Source organism: Atheta coriaria, unplaced genomic scaffold (genome assembly GCF_025399875.1).
Source record: "Atheta coriaria isolate IRGN ID8LTWV9N9 unplaced genomic scaffold, Caltech_Dcor_3.1 hic_scaffold_6_pilon, whole genome shotgun sequence".
Classification (NCBI taxonomy): domain Eukaryota; kingdom Metazoa; phylum Arthropoda; class Insecta; order Coleoptera; family Staphylinidae; genus Dalotia; species Dalotia coriaria.
In genome coordinates this window covers 3,941,878-3,958,321 of record NW_027045448.1, presented here as the reverse complement: position 1 = coordinate 3,958,321, position 16,444 = coordinate 3,941,878, and the positions used below count along the sequence as shown (strand labels likewise).

Genomic DNA, 16,444 nt, shown 5'->3' with positions numbered 1-16,444 from the left:
GTGAAATGAAATCCCTTTTTTATGTAAATACTACTTAACCGGGCAAACGTTGTTTTGCCATATAAATTATTTCTAGTTTCTAGATAAATTTTATTGTAGACAAAAAGTAACTTACTTATTATAAAAAATAGGGGTTGGTGATAAGAAACCAAAAATTTAGGGTTGTATGTATATTTTAATGCCACATTAAAAAAAAATAAAAACAAAAAATTTCGACCAAAATTTAAAAAAAAATTAAGGGTGAACAACCCTTATCACTTAGAGATATGAAGTTACCGATTCTCAGACCTATTGAATACGCATATAAAAATTTTCTTTGAGCGGAATGAAAAATGATTAAATTACTAAAATGGCTATAAAGAAATAGGGGTTGGTGATAAAAAACTAAAAATTTAGGGTTGTATGTATTTTTTAATTCCACATTATAAAAAAAAAATAAAAACAAAAGAATTTGTCCAAAAATTTAAAAAAAAGTTAAGGGTGAACAACCCTTATTACTTAGGGGTATGAAAAATAGATGTTAGCCGATTCTCAGACCTACTGAATACGCATATAAAATTTGGTAAAAATCGGTAAAGCCGTTTCGGAGGAGTATGGAAACAAACACTGTGACACGCAAATTTTATATATATAGAAGATGTACATATTCATACATATTAAATCAAAATCAAAATTGCACGTAATCAGCATATTATAACACATACAAGTGTATTTTTTACTTCAAGTAATCTGTAATTTTTTTCTGCTTTTGTTTTTTCATTTAATTAATTTTCTTGTGATTTTCAAAGCCTCTTCGGTTTCAAAACATTTGAATTGAACGATTGCTTAATGCGGTTCTTGTTTTTTAAAAAGCATTGAGATTGTCGAATGACCCACGCCAAATTCGGATTAATGGAAAATACGGATTAAGTCGTGGTCAAGGTACTGCTGCCCGAATGCTTATATTTATTATTTAAGCATTTGGCCTTTCCGATAGTAAATACATAAAAGTAATTTGACAATCATAAAAGAAATGTAGCAATAAATATAAAAAGTTCGCCACGTGTCGAACGTCGTCGGGTATCAACGAACATTACCGGAGGTGTAAAGAATCATGTTGGTCAATATAACCGGACATAATCTGTTAAAAATGGGTCATAATAAGCGACATGTCACTGTAAGCGAAGTCATTATATCCGACTTTTTTTATACAGAATTTTATATGAAAACCAAACTTGGTAGTGTAGGTACGTCATAATAACCGGTTGGTCAATATAAGCGGAGTCATAATAAACGGATTCTACTGTATTGCATATTTTTTGTAAGTTTTATAGCATTAATGACGTAAATTTTATAATATGCAAAACGTAATTTTTCTATTTTTTTTTGTTTAATTTACTAAATTTTAAATCAATAAATCTTCTCATTGAATTTGTAATTTGTCGGATTACCAGGTACTCTTTTGTGAAAAGTTCCGGATTGTATAGGGTCGTAGGCAGCACTCCATAATCCGACAAATTCGCTAATCCGACAATGCCCTGCAAACTGTTTGTCGGATTACCGGAATTCCACTGTATATCCTTTTAATTTAGTAAACTTAATCTTTTGAAGTGAAAACTTCTTCAGAATCGTTGAATCGTTAACGTCGTCGGTCGATTAAGAATCTGCGATTCGTTCTTTTCAATTTTTAATCCCTCTTGTTCTATTGAATTAAATATCGCTAAAATACTCGTAACTTGTGTAAAATCGGGCAATCTTTCAGTATAAGAAATCTGAATTACATAATTCGGATTTCAAATTTTTATTAATTTTTTTAATCCAAATTCCGGGACTACTCTTTGCATTATTTATAGATGGCACTAGCATTAACAAAAATTGTAAAATAGACATGTATTGTTTATTTCTATAGCTATCAGCAAGCGCGAGCATTCGACACGAGAATTGTGTTTGTTTCGAACACAACTTTCACTTTCTTATTGCATTTACCGCGAGAATGCAATGCATGAGATTCCCTCACGCCGCATGTTGGCGCATCTTAGTTTAGTTTTGATCGCAGGTAACGTGCAAAAGCGATTCGCGAACAAGGTCGCCTGCCGACGCACTGGCTTTGCGCATCTATTGCTTTCTTATCATAAACTGTCGCGTCGTTGCTTGCACAGTTTGCAGCCAGTTTCGTGTCGGTATCTGCTTGATCCAATATTTTACGCGACTCGTATTGTTTGTCCGGTTATCTACTTTCCAAATTCGCATTATATTCGATCATCAATCGATTATAGTCGACCCCCATGTTGATTTAATATTCATCATTAGGATGGCCCATCGTGCTAGTGTAAGTAACTTTTAACTAAACAGCACAGATTGTTCGTTTTTCTCCGCTGTGTAATTTCTTTGTCTATTTACAGTATTTGCCGTGCCTTGGAGTCCATGAGTTCGGCATTGGTAAGTATATAATTCAATTATATTTTTCATTTTAATTCCTGTGTTCTCCATTAGTTTGTATTTACATTGTTTTGATTTATCGCGTTCCGCCGCGTGTTGCAAATATATATGATAGTTGCGTTCTCGGCTGATACATCTCAAAATTAACTGTTTAGTTTTTCCTTCGCTTACAAAAGCGCAAAAGTTGTACTTTAAGATGCAATTCAGTTCAATGAGTCTTTTCACTTAACTTTTAACATTCTAGATTTAAAGCGAATGGTTTATATGAAACTAATTATTAAAATTAGTAAATGACTTTTAAGATAACAAAACATATTGCAGAAGTAGTGAAAGAAGATAATTGCGTCAAGTTTTGAGTTATTTAGTTAATATTTACGTTTGATTTTATTGAATTTGGCTTGTATACACATAATTTCAAGACTTGTTTTCGTTTTTTGTAGTGCGTGTTATCAGTGTTTGGGTTTTGTGTGTGTGTTGCTGCGCGCAACGTTACCTGATACAAACGGTATTCTGCACGCTGCTGACATGAACGGCGACATTTGGCAAATAGTTTTATTCTAGCCGTCGGGCGGTGTGGTTGGCTTTACCTGTGTTCTTAATTAATTAATTCAGTGATTCGCGCTGTATTCGATCAATACTGATATTTAGAGTGAATTGACCATTGAATCAATTCCAAGATGGAATTATTTATTTTTATATGTGAATTTAATGTTTTGTGTACTGTTTCCGTCGGTGCATGTGCTAACTCCAATATGGAATATACATATATTCAACTAGATCAGGGGTTCCTAACCTGGGGGTAATTACCCCCGCAGGGGTAAAACGGAGATTCTAGGGGGGTAACACGGGATGGCACGAAATAGTATTAAAATAGCAATAAACAAAATAATAGTACGGTAAATGGTAGCATGGCGCTATTTATATATTACTTTAGTAGTTACGTAATCGTGCAATTTCTTATATAATAAGCATATTTTCGTTCGAATTTATGTGGTGTTAACTATTTTAAATTAGCTAGGGGTAAACTCAATTCCCATACTTGTTCACAGGGGTAGTGACCTTGAAAAGGTTAGGAACCACTGAACTAGATATTAAGCTACACATATTGCGGTGCAAGTGGCTTGCCAAGTAAGTTTTCATATTGTCGAGAGCATGTGGGCTGTCATGTATTGTATTTCTGCGACGAATTAAACATTATGAAGCGTCATTTACCGCGATATTGTAAAGTAAAAGTGATAGAAAATAATGAATTGCAAATTATAAATTTATGGGAAATTTTTTATTAGGTACCATACAAAAATAAGGCTCGTGTTTCACAATATTTCAGTTGTTATTATCTCATTAAATAAAAGCGATAGAACGAAACAGATTGAAAATTCGAAATATTCGGAATCTGCTTCTGTAATTGCTTTTCGAGTTCCGCTGTCAAACGCTTTGGTAAGATAGTTATAATTAAGTAATTCATTGCTTGGGTTCAATTTCTCGTACATTATTCAAAAATTCGTTTTCGACTTTTTGGAAGTTTAGGAAGATCTCTTCCTGGAATTTTAGATTTTCTTCTAGAATTTAGTTGTTTTTCTTTGTATTCCCTGCTTATAACATATTTATTTATTTTATTATTCATCACATCCTGCCTTTATTAGTAATCGTGAATAAACATTGTTTTGAGTTGCGTGCAGCCAATAAGCAAAATGAAACCACTTATCTCCTGGGTCGCGTTCAGCAAGCATATCGCAAACTGATAGTGACCGCGTGTTGTCGCCGTAGACTGGGCACATTGCACTTTTATTTCGGACGCCGGGTAAATCGCGCGTGTTCATCACAACTACTCGTAGTTCTGTTTCGTCCGATCATAATTAGGTATATCGGTTTACGAGTATATTCCACAAACAATTAACGACATATATAGGAATCGCGTTAAATGTTCATGAATCGCAGATTCATCGTAAGATCATTTGTGCTCGCGTGTGGTTCCGTCGGCCTTCCCTGATTATTTTTCACCTGTAGAATTATACTTAACTCAATTTTGGAATAGAACTTGTTAGTTCTCAATTAGCAAATATAGGAGCTTCCATTTAAGTAAAACTAATCAGGAAATTGTCGTCTCCAACACGGGTTGTGTCACAAGTTTTCTCCAACAACACAAGATGATCAATCGCAAATCTGTATTTTATTAACAATTAACATGTCTTAGTGTAAATTTATGGCAATCCGTCGACCGTCGGCTAGCATCTCAAGCGGGACTATTAAAAAAATAATGTTACCTTTTATTATAAATTGTTTTTTTTGTTTAACATCCTGCCTATTTATACCTATCTCCTGGTGTTACTTGAAAAAAATATTGTCTTTGTGGTTTTGGTTCTTGCCTTTCTTGAACTTTGAATTTTCTTTCTCTAACACTTTGTACATTCCTTTTCATTGAGTGAACATAAGCTATACTTGTAGGTTTTGGTTGTTTTTCAATTGCAAGTTGCAATTTTCTGTTTGAGACACTCAGCATCATAATTTCCTATGACATTCATGCATAAATGCAACACCCTGTATATTAATTTTCCTTTATGTTACGTGAAAAGATAGTCATATTTGTAGTGTTTGAAAGTTTGTCGTTGACGTATATTCAAAAATAAAGTTGTTTTCTTTTTGTAACACCCTGTATATTAGTTTCCTTGATTGTCGAGTGAAAACGAGCCAGGTCTATTGTGTTTAGAGTTTTTTGTTTGCACTTTAAATTTCCCTTTTGTATCACTGTAAAACTGTACGAAATGGTACTCGCTTATATGTGCGCGGCTTAGCAGGTCGAAAATCCTATTTCAATATGGCGACATATACTCTGTTGACTTGTAAAGTCCAAACTTTTATTCTATTGTTAATAAAGAAATAGTAAAATATATTGTATTCTTTGATTTGTACTCGTATGTACGTCTTCTATCATTTCAGCAAGAGTTCCCTCTCTCAGGGGATGATCCCCTCTATGAAAATTGTTAAGGTAACCTGTATGATTTGTGTACTCCTTCTCTCATTTCAGGTACAGGTCGGAACTTGTAAGAATATTTTAAGTGTCCCCTCTCTTGAGGCGACTTAAAAATTAAAAATATTTTTACAAGTCCTTAAAAGCATGTCCTAATAAGGAGTTCCCTCTCTCTGGGGATGATCCCCCACCATAAAAATTGTTGATATGCCTGATAATTCCGGGGATGAAGCGCAGAGACATCGTAGCTGTAGGATGGGCCGGGAGCAATGGACACATCGAAGCAGTTACTGTCTAACGACACGGGCCAAAAAATTTAAAAATCTGATCCACTCCTGTGGATTTCTATCTCCTCCTCTTCTCTACTCTGTTTCTGTTCTCTTCTTCTCTTCCTTCTATCCTCTCTACTCCTCATTCTTCTTCTATTTCTTCTATGCGTTTCTCCACTTACTTTCTTACTTCTCATAATGCCTTCACTTGTATTTCAATTTCTCTTATATTTTATTGCAATTCATATATGCAACCCAAATTACACCTGATATTTTTATATTTGAGAAAAATGCCTTCTATACCTTAGATTCGATCCGTGTCTGCTAGCATGCCAGCAGGTGCACGTCTCCACTCGACCACCGAGTGTTTTTGTTATTGTTATTTGATTCTTCTATTTAAGTTTTTACTTTATTCTACCTATTAAAAACAATAACACCATGCTAAGTTTAGCTATGTTGCACACGCTCCACGCGCATAAGACTTATATGCAATGTGACTTAATACAACAATACCTAAAACGACAGAGAGGATGATACCAAAAAGAAATATGAACGAGATTGTAATATTATATTGTGTTTTATTTACTAACATTATAAAAAATATATACAATTATTCATATCGAGAATGTAAAGACTTGCTTTAAAATACGCACATCCATTACACCTTTGCAGTGGATATACTAAAACAGTCGCAGTCTGGGCAAATGCATTCTGCCTGTTCCTCCTCAGTTGCGTCATATCCTATTGTTTCATCTTTCGACGTAAAGTTAAAGAGTAATTGGAAATGTTTTCGACCCATCAGCGATAAAACCAAAATTGATTTTTACTTACCCGTGATTTTGTTTTAGAAACAGAAAAACCAGAAACTCCGTTCTAAATTGGTAAGAATAGCATATCCCGCTAATTCACAACGTCTCTGCACCAAAAACATAACGTGAATGTCATTAACATACCGCACGGGAAGCCAGACAATTAATTTTGTATCATTACAGACTTACCAGTGCAATCCAAAGTCAGTCATTCCAGAATAATGCTGAAAAGCCATGAGCACAAACACAACAATGTGCACATTCACGTTGCCGACGGCTGGCGATAACACACACACCCACCCTGGTGAAAACACCCTAATTCCATGGTATACCGAAGGAAATAATTGGTAACACCTAATACCGATTAATTATCACGTATCGACTTAACAGAATCAATTATCAGAATCTGCGTTATTTAACCGACGACCAGCATCATAAATTACCCGGCACAAACTGCCTGCTGCGTTAACGACACGGCAGGTGGAAAGCATCAGGTATCAGGAGGGGATCGCAGTGGTAGCTCGCACAATATTGTGTAGTACCCGTAAGGATTATGCTCTCAGTCAACTGTAGTAAGAAAAAAAACATACAATCATCAATTAAAAGCAATATCGCCAATTCGGCAAAGTCCTGTAATCGTTTCAATATTTTTAGATATATAAATTTCAACATAACATAAACAGTCACTTTTTCAACTAGATAGATACATAAACAAAATAATAATATAGACTCTGAAATAAAATATGCAATGTTTTAAATAACATGGAAGGTAACATGAATTTAAAAGTATGTTTCACCAAGTTTCAGAAACTATACTAAACAAATTTGTCAGTGTCAATAAGCGACATCGCAACGTCAAACATCGTGAGTCGCGAAGGAATTGTTGCGTCCTCGTCTAACGAATCATCAAAGAGGTGCGGCTTCGTCGTATGCAGCACAGAATTATCCTGATAGTTGTTTATCGGTTTGAGATTCACGAGTGTGCGCAATGTTTCAATCTTCAATTTACAGTCATTAACAAGTTTTCCCACATCCTAAACAATATACAAATATAACATATACGTGATACAATTGATAGAAATAAATAGACGTAATTGTCTACCGTTAAAATAATAAAATCTAAACTATTTTCACATTTTACTACTAAATCTATATCTAGTGCTTACCGATAGTTGGGAGTTAAAGAGTTCCAGTCCTTGCTGTAGAAACGTCTGCTGCGGAAATTGTGATAGTGAGCTGTACTGATTGGCCAATGCTTGACCAAACTCGTTGTGTGGAGTATGCATGACAAGATTGCACAGTCCAATTGACTGACCAATACTTACTGTGTCAAGCAATGAGCACACTTTGGGTCCATCGACAATTTTCACATACAATAATCTACAAATATAAGTTAAAATCTTGGTTATAGTCTAACACTTAATAATAAATTGTTCTACTTGTAACTGACCTTCCTGCAAAATCTGCCAGCCAAACCTCCTGCTCATAATCCCCGATTGTAAATTCCACAATAACTCCGACGGTATCAAATTCATTAAACAACGGCTTATAGTAAACATCGGTTGTCATCGAAATCGGTAGCAGTTGCCGTTGACATCGTTTGTTGATAACTCCATCATGAAGGCGGAACATGGTACGCCTCACAGTGCTCAGCTCATAGGTCCTCCTACAACAACACACAAATTTCCGCGTAAATATAAAGCATTAGTGATAAATAATTGTAATGATCAATAACTTACTTCATAACAACATTATATATACTAATACAATTTTCTTCCAGCAAAATCTGTATCTGATCTTCTGTTGGCCTCCACACATTTAACACTGTACACTTTGCACTATCTTCGAGTGCATCCGTCACCAAAACCTTCAACAATGGTGTGACATCTCGCCGAGCTAATTTCATCTCTTCCACTTTTTTCGAAATGCGGTCAGAGATCTCTTTCTGGCGTGCTGATGCATTATTCAGTTTATACTCCACAAGTGAGGATTTTTGTGATGAACTTAACATACTCTAAAGTGTATAAATTAATAACTTTCAATTCTACATTAAATAAATAACTTACATAAAAACTTTCTGGATCATTGGATGCCTCAATCAATTGATACAATTGTTTTGGACAAGTTACTGTTTTCAGTTGATTTTTATCCAACTTTTTAATTGATGACATCTTTAGACTAGCCTCGTACTCATCATAGACTTGACTTTTGATCTTTTCAAGCTCCTTTATGCGTTCCCTTTCAAATTCAGATGAACGTTTGTCTTCAGCTTTTGCATTTCTCCAAACTAATAAAAAATTAACATCTCAACAACTTAGAAACAACAATATACAAATAAGATAAAACCTACGCACTTTTCATTCCTTTAAATTCCTCCATATACCGAATTGGATAAACTCTCACAATATAGACTTTAGCGCAGGCTACCAATCCACCATCAGGCTGAATCGACCGAATATGGATTGGAAATGGGGTTGGAATGTGATAATAACCAAGACGCAGATGCCACAATGCGCGACGTGTGTTATTGTAGCCGATTTTCAATTTAACATGATCAGGCGCCTGAAGAAACAAAAAAAAAACTGAATTAAAAAAATAGATAGAAAAAACAATTAAAACTTACATCAAGAGGATGACACCCATCATCACAATCCAAAATCTCCGCACCTTGAATCATCAACTTCGTCCCAACAACAAGTTTACCTTTGTATATTTGTTGGCTTAACAACTGATCAATGCTAGTCCGAATTGGATACCATCCATCGGTCAATATTAATTCGATTTTTTTACCACAAATCTGTAAATTTTCATTAGTAATTTTCAAATACACTAAACATTAAAAAAAGATTTGAACAACGTACTTGTATAATGTCCGCAATACATAAAACCATCCGTTTATTAGCAACGTCATCCTTCTCCATAATCCTCCTAATAGCAGGACGATTTGCCCGATCAATTTCTCGATCATACCTATACTTCAACTGTTGCATAATATTATCCACCGACAATGAATCCTTTAAACCATCCGGAAATCTCCTCTCGTAACATGCCAATTTCCACACGATCCACTTGTAATGATTGGCAACCCACCCTTTGGGAATCAAATTGGGTTCAATGCCAGGCATGACTTGAAAAGCGTTGTTAATCTCGGTCAAGCCGATTGTATTATGTGTATTTGGAATGACCTTCGCACCGTCCAGGCAATGTACCACAGGTTTATCATTAACCAACGACAAGAAGTGAATTTGTTCAGCGTTGCGCGGAGTAATTTCTTGAATTCTAAACTCAATGGTATAGCAATCTGATTTTTGGTTGATTATTCCTGGTAACTCCAAAAGTTTAACACGATTTTGTTTCGTTTTACGTATGCTAAGTATACCAAGTCGTGGTCTTTTATGTTCATGATCACATTGATCAACTACCAACCGTTGAGATTCTAATGCTTTCTTACGTTCTTCGAGGATCTCCAATTTCCGCTTAAGCCGTAAATACTCCGCATCGATATCATTTTGCAATTCTTGAAAATTACTTTTAGATTTTTCGCAAAACAACAATATGCCATCGTAGTCATCATCGCTATTATCATGATTAAGACTCTTTCTCCTACGTTTATTAATTTTATTGCCGCCATTACTTTTAATTGGAGTGAAGTCTAAATCAAAATTTCTATTACTAACCTTTTGAACCATTGGAGTGCTTGTCATTAACTTATCGTTTCCTCTATTGGTACTCATTTCATTTAAAAAATTATTATTTCTAAGAGGAGTTGAATAATTATTGGCAGCAGGTCCAGGAGTGTTGTACGGGTGAACTCTTGAAGTCTTGCAGAAACTCTTCATAGGTGTGATTGTTAAGTCCTTATCGCATTCATCAAAGAGTAATCGCGCTTTTTCTAACTTTTCTTTAGGTATCGAACTTATATTTGTTACTCTTGACATTCCCAATCGTTTCTTGGCTAAACCACTTGTTGAAACTTGTTTCATTGGTGTTGAATTTTCTTTCTTACTCTCAATTATATCATTCCTAACTGGTGTTTTAGTGACATCAAAAGATGTAAACTTTTTTGATGAGTTCAAACGTTCCAGTGCTTTGTCATACGACTGAACAACATCTTGAATTAATTCGGGAGCTGTTTTAGTTGATGATGTACTAGGCACGTCAGAATTCTCGTAAAATTTATCGGCAAACGATTTTATTTTTTCAGGATCAACTGTTATTTTCTTGCCCGAGGCACTTGAAAATCCACCGCCTATATTTCTTGTCGGAGGTACTTGAATTTGCGGAGATTCAAAATCAATGCCTAAGTTTTGATATGTGGAAGTAGCATTTTGAAGCTTTTCTGCATCCACTTCAATCTGTTTTCCGGATGCGCTAGAAAAACCACCAAACGCATTACAGTTTTTCATACTTCCCGTTTGTACAGCGCTGGTGTTCATTTCTGGATATTTAGACTCAACTTTTAAACCGTACTTTTGTTGAGCACTCTCAAAATCTAAAAAATGATATTTTGCTGTAGCTCTTGCAATTTTTTCATGGTCCACTTCTATTTTTTTACCCGCAGCGCTGGAGAAACCGCCACAATTTGTATTATTTCCTTGTTTAGGACTCGCAAAATCCAAATCTTGAAATTTTTCTGAAGCTTTCTTCAGCTTGTCCGGGGATAAATTTATTTTCTTACCCGACGCGCTCGAAAACCCAGCGTTAAAGTCAAAATTAAATGTTTGGACATTACCGAACTGCACAATTTCAGCAACATTTTTAGAACCCTCAAAGTTATCACTGAATAATGTCTTTCTAATATTTTCCTTGCCACCGCCGCATTCATTTTCACGACGATGCTTACCCAACAATGACTTTGCCTTTAAAATTTTTCTCTCTTTAACTGGAGACGCCTTCCTTTCAAAAGCTTTATATTCGTCTGAAGAAGTATTTGTAACATCAGCAGAAAATCGAGTGGTGGGTGAGGTGCTCCCAGTAGTGCTTGTCAAACCTTCTCCCCTCGTTGTTGTTCCACTACCAGAAGTAGAAGAACCATTCAAGTCATCAAACATTTTTGAAGCCTTGTTTAATAAACTTGCATTTAACTTTATTGGTTTTCCACCACCTGATTGAAACCCGCAGGCTGCATCGAAAGAAATACTCTTGTTAATTACTCCGCTATATTTACTGCTTTCTTCAAGAGGTTCCGTCTTGCATAGAGCCTGTCCTGATCCTGACTTAAAACCACTACTGGAAAGTTCGGTAATCCCGTTGATGATTGAATTATTTGATGCTGAACTTTTCGCAACACACGGTGAACGCATCGAAGCAACAAGTTTCTCAATCTTGTTTAGAGTATTTGGTAGTTTATCATTGTGTTTACAATCGTCGATGCTACCACTCCAGAAACCATGACTCTTTATATCTCCAGAGTTTGCAGAAGGCATTTCAATGGATTTACCCGTCGACTGACTATCTTGCTTATTAGGTACATTAGATGTTTCAGAAGATGTCGGTTTTTTATCGGCTTTGATATTAATTTGAATTCGATTATTACCTATACAAATCTGTACCCGATTGTTAGCAGCCAGCGCAATAGAATCATCTTTTTTCTCAACTTCGACGCCATTAATAACGATGTCATTTTGTGATTTGAGTTTGGTTTGATTTACAGGAGATGAAACCGCCATTATACTATTCTCATTTAATACATGTTTATTACCTTGTGTTGGTTTTGTATGTTGCACTACTTTCTTGACGCTTGGTCGTTTAAGTTTATTCTTCTTATTACCCATTGAATTTAAATATTCTTTACACCTTTGGTACTTCTTCTCGATTAATTCAATTTCTTCGGAGGAGAAACCAAGCAACGGGATTTCACTCCGTTGTTTGGCGTTCCCATGGTTACTGTAGTCGTTGCTATGGTTACCAAACAAGTTTCCGCTGACGTCACGCTGCGCTCTTTCAGGATTGGTGTTAGCGATTATCTTTTCATCTTCGGTCCACGTTCGAATCACACGCTGTAAATCAGGTGACAAACTAAAATTTCTTTTTTCTGTTTCAATATGCTCATCAACTTGTGAATTATCAAATACATTTTTAGTTAGAAACGAACTTTTCACTTTGTTTTTACAATTATTTGTTGGAATAAACTGGTATTGCGGTACATGTGCAACCGATTCATCGGTACTATCATTATAGTTTGGTTGACTGCAAGCTTCTTTATCAGTATCCTCTTCTTTAATGCACTGTGGTAATGTTTGGATAGGCCTTTTGGAAATATTCCGCGGACTAGATATCGATTCTTTGCTGGATGGTGACAGGCAAGGTGATGTATCAGATTCTACAGTTGTTTTACTGCCTTCTGCAAACTTGCTATTCTCATAAAGCATATCCAATACTTTTCTAGGAATGTTTAACAAATGTTTACTATGAAACTGATGAAATTCATCTTCAGACATATCTCCAAATCCTCCAGAGGCACATTTTACTTTATTTTGTGAACACTCTTGAAATATGTGTTTAGGAGAACTCTTTTTATTTTTAATTGAGCCTTCTGATATTGAAACTTGATTATTCACTATTATAGGGCTTTTATTAGGTGATAACACACTTGATATAGCACAATTTTTAATCACCTGTTGCTTAAAGTTTGTCAAACTGCTGCAACTTGTACTGTGCTCATCTGAATGATGAATATTAACTGAATGTACTGCATTTTTAATGTAATCTTTAACAGGCACTGGTATATATGAATTAGGAGACTTTGTGGGTGATGGTATATTTGGCTTTGCATCTGGCGAAGTAGAAGGTTTGTAAAACTTACGATTCACATGTTTTCTCGAGAAGCGTTTTCTTGTGAGGACAGGAGAAAGACTTAATTCTTTATCATCTTCATGATCTTGTTTTCTTGGTGAAATCATCTAAAATGTTCCGAAATTAATTATGGTTAGGTTATTTCTCTCCAGAATGTTTTCATACTCACATTAATGGCTTAGAAAAAGTACATCAAAGAAGAATACGATGAGCGAATTTGTATTTTTAGAGATTTTCGTGTGACATGTTTGGAAATTGAAAATTAGATTTGAAAGGTTTGAAGCGGTTAGGAAAACAAAGATTGTTGTATTTTGTATTTATGCTACGCAAGCGCCGTAGGAGAAATAACAACTCACAATATACAACATGTCCGGGGCAATTCAGAAACACATATTAAAACCTGTATTATAAACTTAGTAATAGCAAAATAAGATTTGCAACAATACGACACAACACATTACGTTTATTGTCTTAATCAATTAAATATAATTATCATCTTGGTTGTTTCCTATCAAATTTTGCGGTTATAGACATCAAGACACACATTGTAATCAATGTTCCCGCTACTGCCACAGTGTTTACTTCGCATACATTGTATTTCCATATGTTATCGCTGTACCTCCTAGTCGCATTGTTGGCGCACTCAAAATTCCACGACTCCACGTTCACCTTTTGCTCGGTGGGTTTAACCGCCGCGCGCGTTCGTTGTCACGGTCGAGGCGAAGCCAGCTGAGCGGAAAGACGGAAACAAAAACCACGACAGCAACACTCGCCGAATGAGTGAATAATGCCAACACTAAAGCGCGCAACAATTGCAACAATATGTTAGGACGCCGCCACCAGAAATATCAAAAAGTCGACGTCGACATCGAGCCGAAGGATCTCTTTGGCCCTGCCGGCGGCGGCGACACACCCCCACGAAGGATATTTACCTCCGCATGCCTATGGCGGTCTTTCTACACTGCAGTCCTCATTGGCATCTATTTTGCCCCATCAATAGGACTCACATTTTATCAAAGATGGCTTTACAAGGTAAACAACTTGAAAGATAATTATTGTATTGAATAAATATTATGTTCTTAATTTTTAGTCTTTTAAAAGTCCACTCTTCACAGTTTGCATTCATATGATTGTGAAACTGATTCTGGCTGTGATCATCCGTAGTGTAATAGCTTTAAAATTCGGTCGGCAACGACTCAACCTGACATGGAAGGAATATTTGCTCGCGATCGCGCCCGCCGGCGTTTTCAGCGGCATCGACATCGGTTTCTCCAACTGGGGCCTTGAACTGATCACTGTGTCATTGTATACAATGGCAAAATCAACCACTATCATCTTTATTCTAGTCTTTGCAATTCTATTCAAACTGGAGAAGAAATCCTGGAGTCTGGCGACGATTGTCACGATGATTTCGTTCGGCTTGTGCCTTGTGACGTACAAAGCGAGCGAATTTAATCTCCTCGGTTTTATCCTGGTGTTAATTGCATCAATAAGCAGCGGCGTGCGATGGACGTGCGTTCAGATGCTCATGCAAAAGTCGAAATTGGGCATGAAAAGTCCCATTGATATGATTTATCACATGCAAGGCTTTATGATCATATCGGTGTTGCCGTTCATGGTGGTAATGGAAGGCTCGAAAGTCGTGGAAGAATTTGGTAAACTCGCCGATGATGATTCAAACGAGATGAGTTGGTTGATTTTTAAAATTCTCGCCGGAGCGTTCATTGCGTTCCTGATGGAATTTTCCGAAGTGATGGTAGTCAGTTATACTTCCAGCTTAACTTTATCGATCGCAGGAATATTCAAGGTATGTACATTTATTGCAAATGTTTAAAATACTGGTTATTATCAGAGTGTGCAATTATTCATAAACAGCTGATAACGAGAAACATTTGTTTTAGGAATTATTCATGCTGTTCCTAGCCTTCCTTACTGGCGACAAATTTTCGGCGATAAATGTAGTCGGTCTAATCTTCTGTATTGGCGGAATCATCATTCACGTGGTACATAAAATCAGTGTGCTGCAGGCGCATACGCGCACATATGAATTTGATGAGTCCGATAGTTACGACTTCGGCGTGGGCAAGTCATTGCTGGAAGAACAAGAAATCGAGCAAATGCACCTGACAAGCGAAAGCGAAGAGGAACAAGACTCGCAGGAGATCTTCAATATCCTCAATCGACACGATAGGTGATGACACCAATCCTAACCCAACTTACTAACCTCAAAAGAACTACGAATCGAACAGTTCGCTTGATCTCGATGATCTCGATCAATACGAGTGCCATTCTAAAAACAACACAAAAAAAACAATCAAATAATCACTTGGCCCAATTGGCGTGTTCGACGTTCCCTAGTCCGGCATCTGATGTCGCAATCTATCATAAGTTATGACACAAGAGGTCCAATATGTATCTAGATATTTTGGAATTTTTATGTGCACTTAAACCATTTTCGGGCAATTCGTGCGTCTTTTTTACTGTGTGTGACGTATGCTCAAATGTATGTATGTACTTAACAGTTACGAACGAGTTTCGCAATTGTATCAGACGAAATGTTTCTTAATCACATGAATATGCACAATCGCGCACGTATTTGTTCGGATTTACAGCGATAAGCGGCATATTTTGTACGGTTAATGCAGTTTCAACGTGACTTGTTTTCGTCGATTTTTCATACATTACTACCATTTTTATGGGCGCACGGTATGCGCATAACAATTTTATACATTCCGTGTTTAGTTCCTTCTGATAAATATATTATTTAATAAGTGTTATTTAATTTTGGACGTAAATTTTAAAGAAACTATAGTAAACTATTTTATTTATTTCCATTTTAATTTCGTGTTGTGTTACATTATACGTTACTGAAACATGTTTCGCATTTTTGGCATTTTTCGAACTATTATTTTATAGTTATTATATATAATTATATATTATTATTATAATTAGGCGAAAAATGTCACCACTAAGTATATTGTAACACAAACTGAAATCTAAATAAACTATTTTATTTACAAAGATATATTTGCGTTTCTATTAATATACGATTTTTTTAACAGTACCCAGTTGTTTTGTACTTAGATTTTAATCTTTGCAAAATTTATACTAGTGCGTAAAAAATAAAAATTGCGCATTGATAAAGTTGGTAATATCCCTAGATATCCCCAAGTGCACTGTAAGCT

General features: G+C 35.8%; 2 protein-coding genes across 2 annotated transcripts; one reads left to right on the top strand and one right to left on the bottom strand.

The window, feature by feature from the left end:
* Nucleotides 1-7,063: 7,063 nt before the first annotated feature.
* LOC135794420 (breast cancer type 2 susceptibility protein-like) lies at nt 7,064-13,721 on the bottom strand. The gene is made up of 9 exons (XM_065305700.1): nt 13,429-13,721; nt 9,326-13,366; nt 9,088-9,261; nt 8,819-9,026; nt 8,531-8,751; nt 8,204-8,478; nt 7,915-8,130; nt 7,631-7,844; nt 7,064-7,498 (listed from the first exon to the last, which is right to left on the bottom strand). Exons 2-9 carry the CDS (start codon nt 13,364-13,366, stop codon nt 7,280-7,282), a joined length of 5,568 nt encoding a protein of 1,855 aa, XP_065161772.1. The 5' UTR covers nt 13,429-13,721; the 3' UTR covers nt 7,064-7,279.
* Nucleotides 13,722-13,866: 145 nt separating this feature from the next.
* LOC135794424 (solute carrier family 35 member C2) lies at nt 13,867-16,085 on the top strand. The gene is made up of 3 exons (XM_065305707.1): nt 13,867-14,291; nt 14,350-15,066; nt 15,161-16,085. The coding sequence occupies exons 1-3, from the start codon at nt 14,082-14,084 to the stop codon at nt 15,452-15,454; spliced, it is 1,221 nt and encodes a 406-aa protein (XP_065161779.1). The 5' UTR covers nt 13,867-14,081; the 3' UTR covers nt 15,455-16,085.
* Nucleotides 16,086-16,444: the final 359 nt, after the last annotated feature.

Coding starts and splice junctions, on each gene's coding strand:
- LOC135794420 (XM_065305700.1), bottom strand. CDS start 13,366: ATGATTTCACCAAGAAAACAAGATCATGAAGATGATAAAGAATTAAGT. Junction 8,752..8,818: donor GGAATTTAAAGGAATGAAAA/GTGCGTAGGTTT, acceptor ATTTTTTATTAG/TTTGGAGAAATGCAAAAGCT. Junction 7,845..7,914: donor CTGGCAGATTTTGCAGGAAG/GTCAGTTACAAG, acceptor TTATATTTGTAG/ATTATTGTATGTGAAAATTG.
- LOC135794424 (XM_065305707.1), top strand. CDS start 14,082: ATGTTAGGACGCCGCCACCAGAAATATCAAAAAGTCGACGTCGACATC. Junction 14,292..14,349: donor ATCAAAGATGGCTTTACAAG/GTAAACAACTTG, acceptor CTTAATTTTTAG/TCTTTTAAAAGTCCACTCTT. Junction 15,067..15,160: donor CGATCGCAGGAATATTCAAG/GTATGTACATTT, acceptor CATTTGTTTTAG/GAATTATTCATGCTGTTCCT.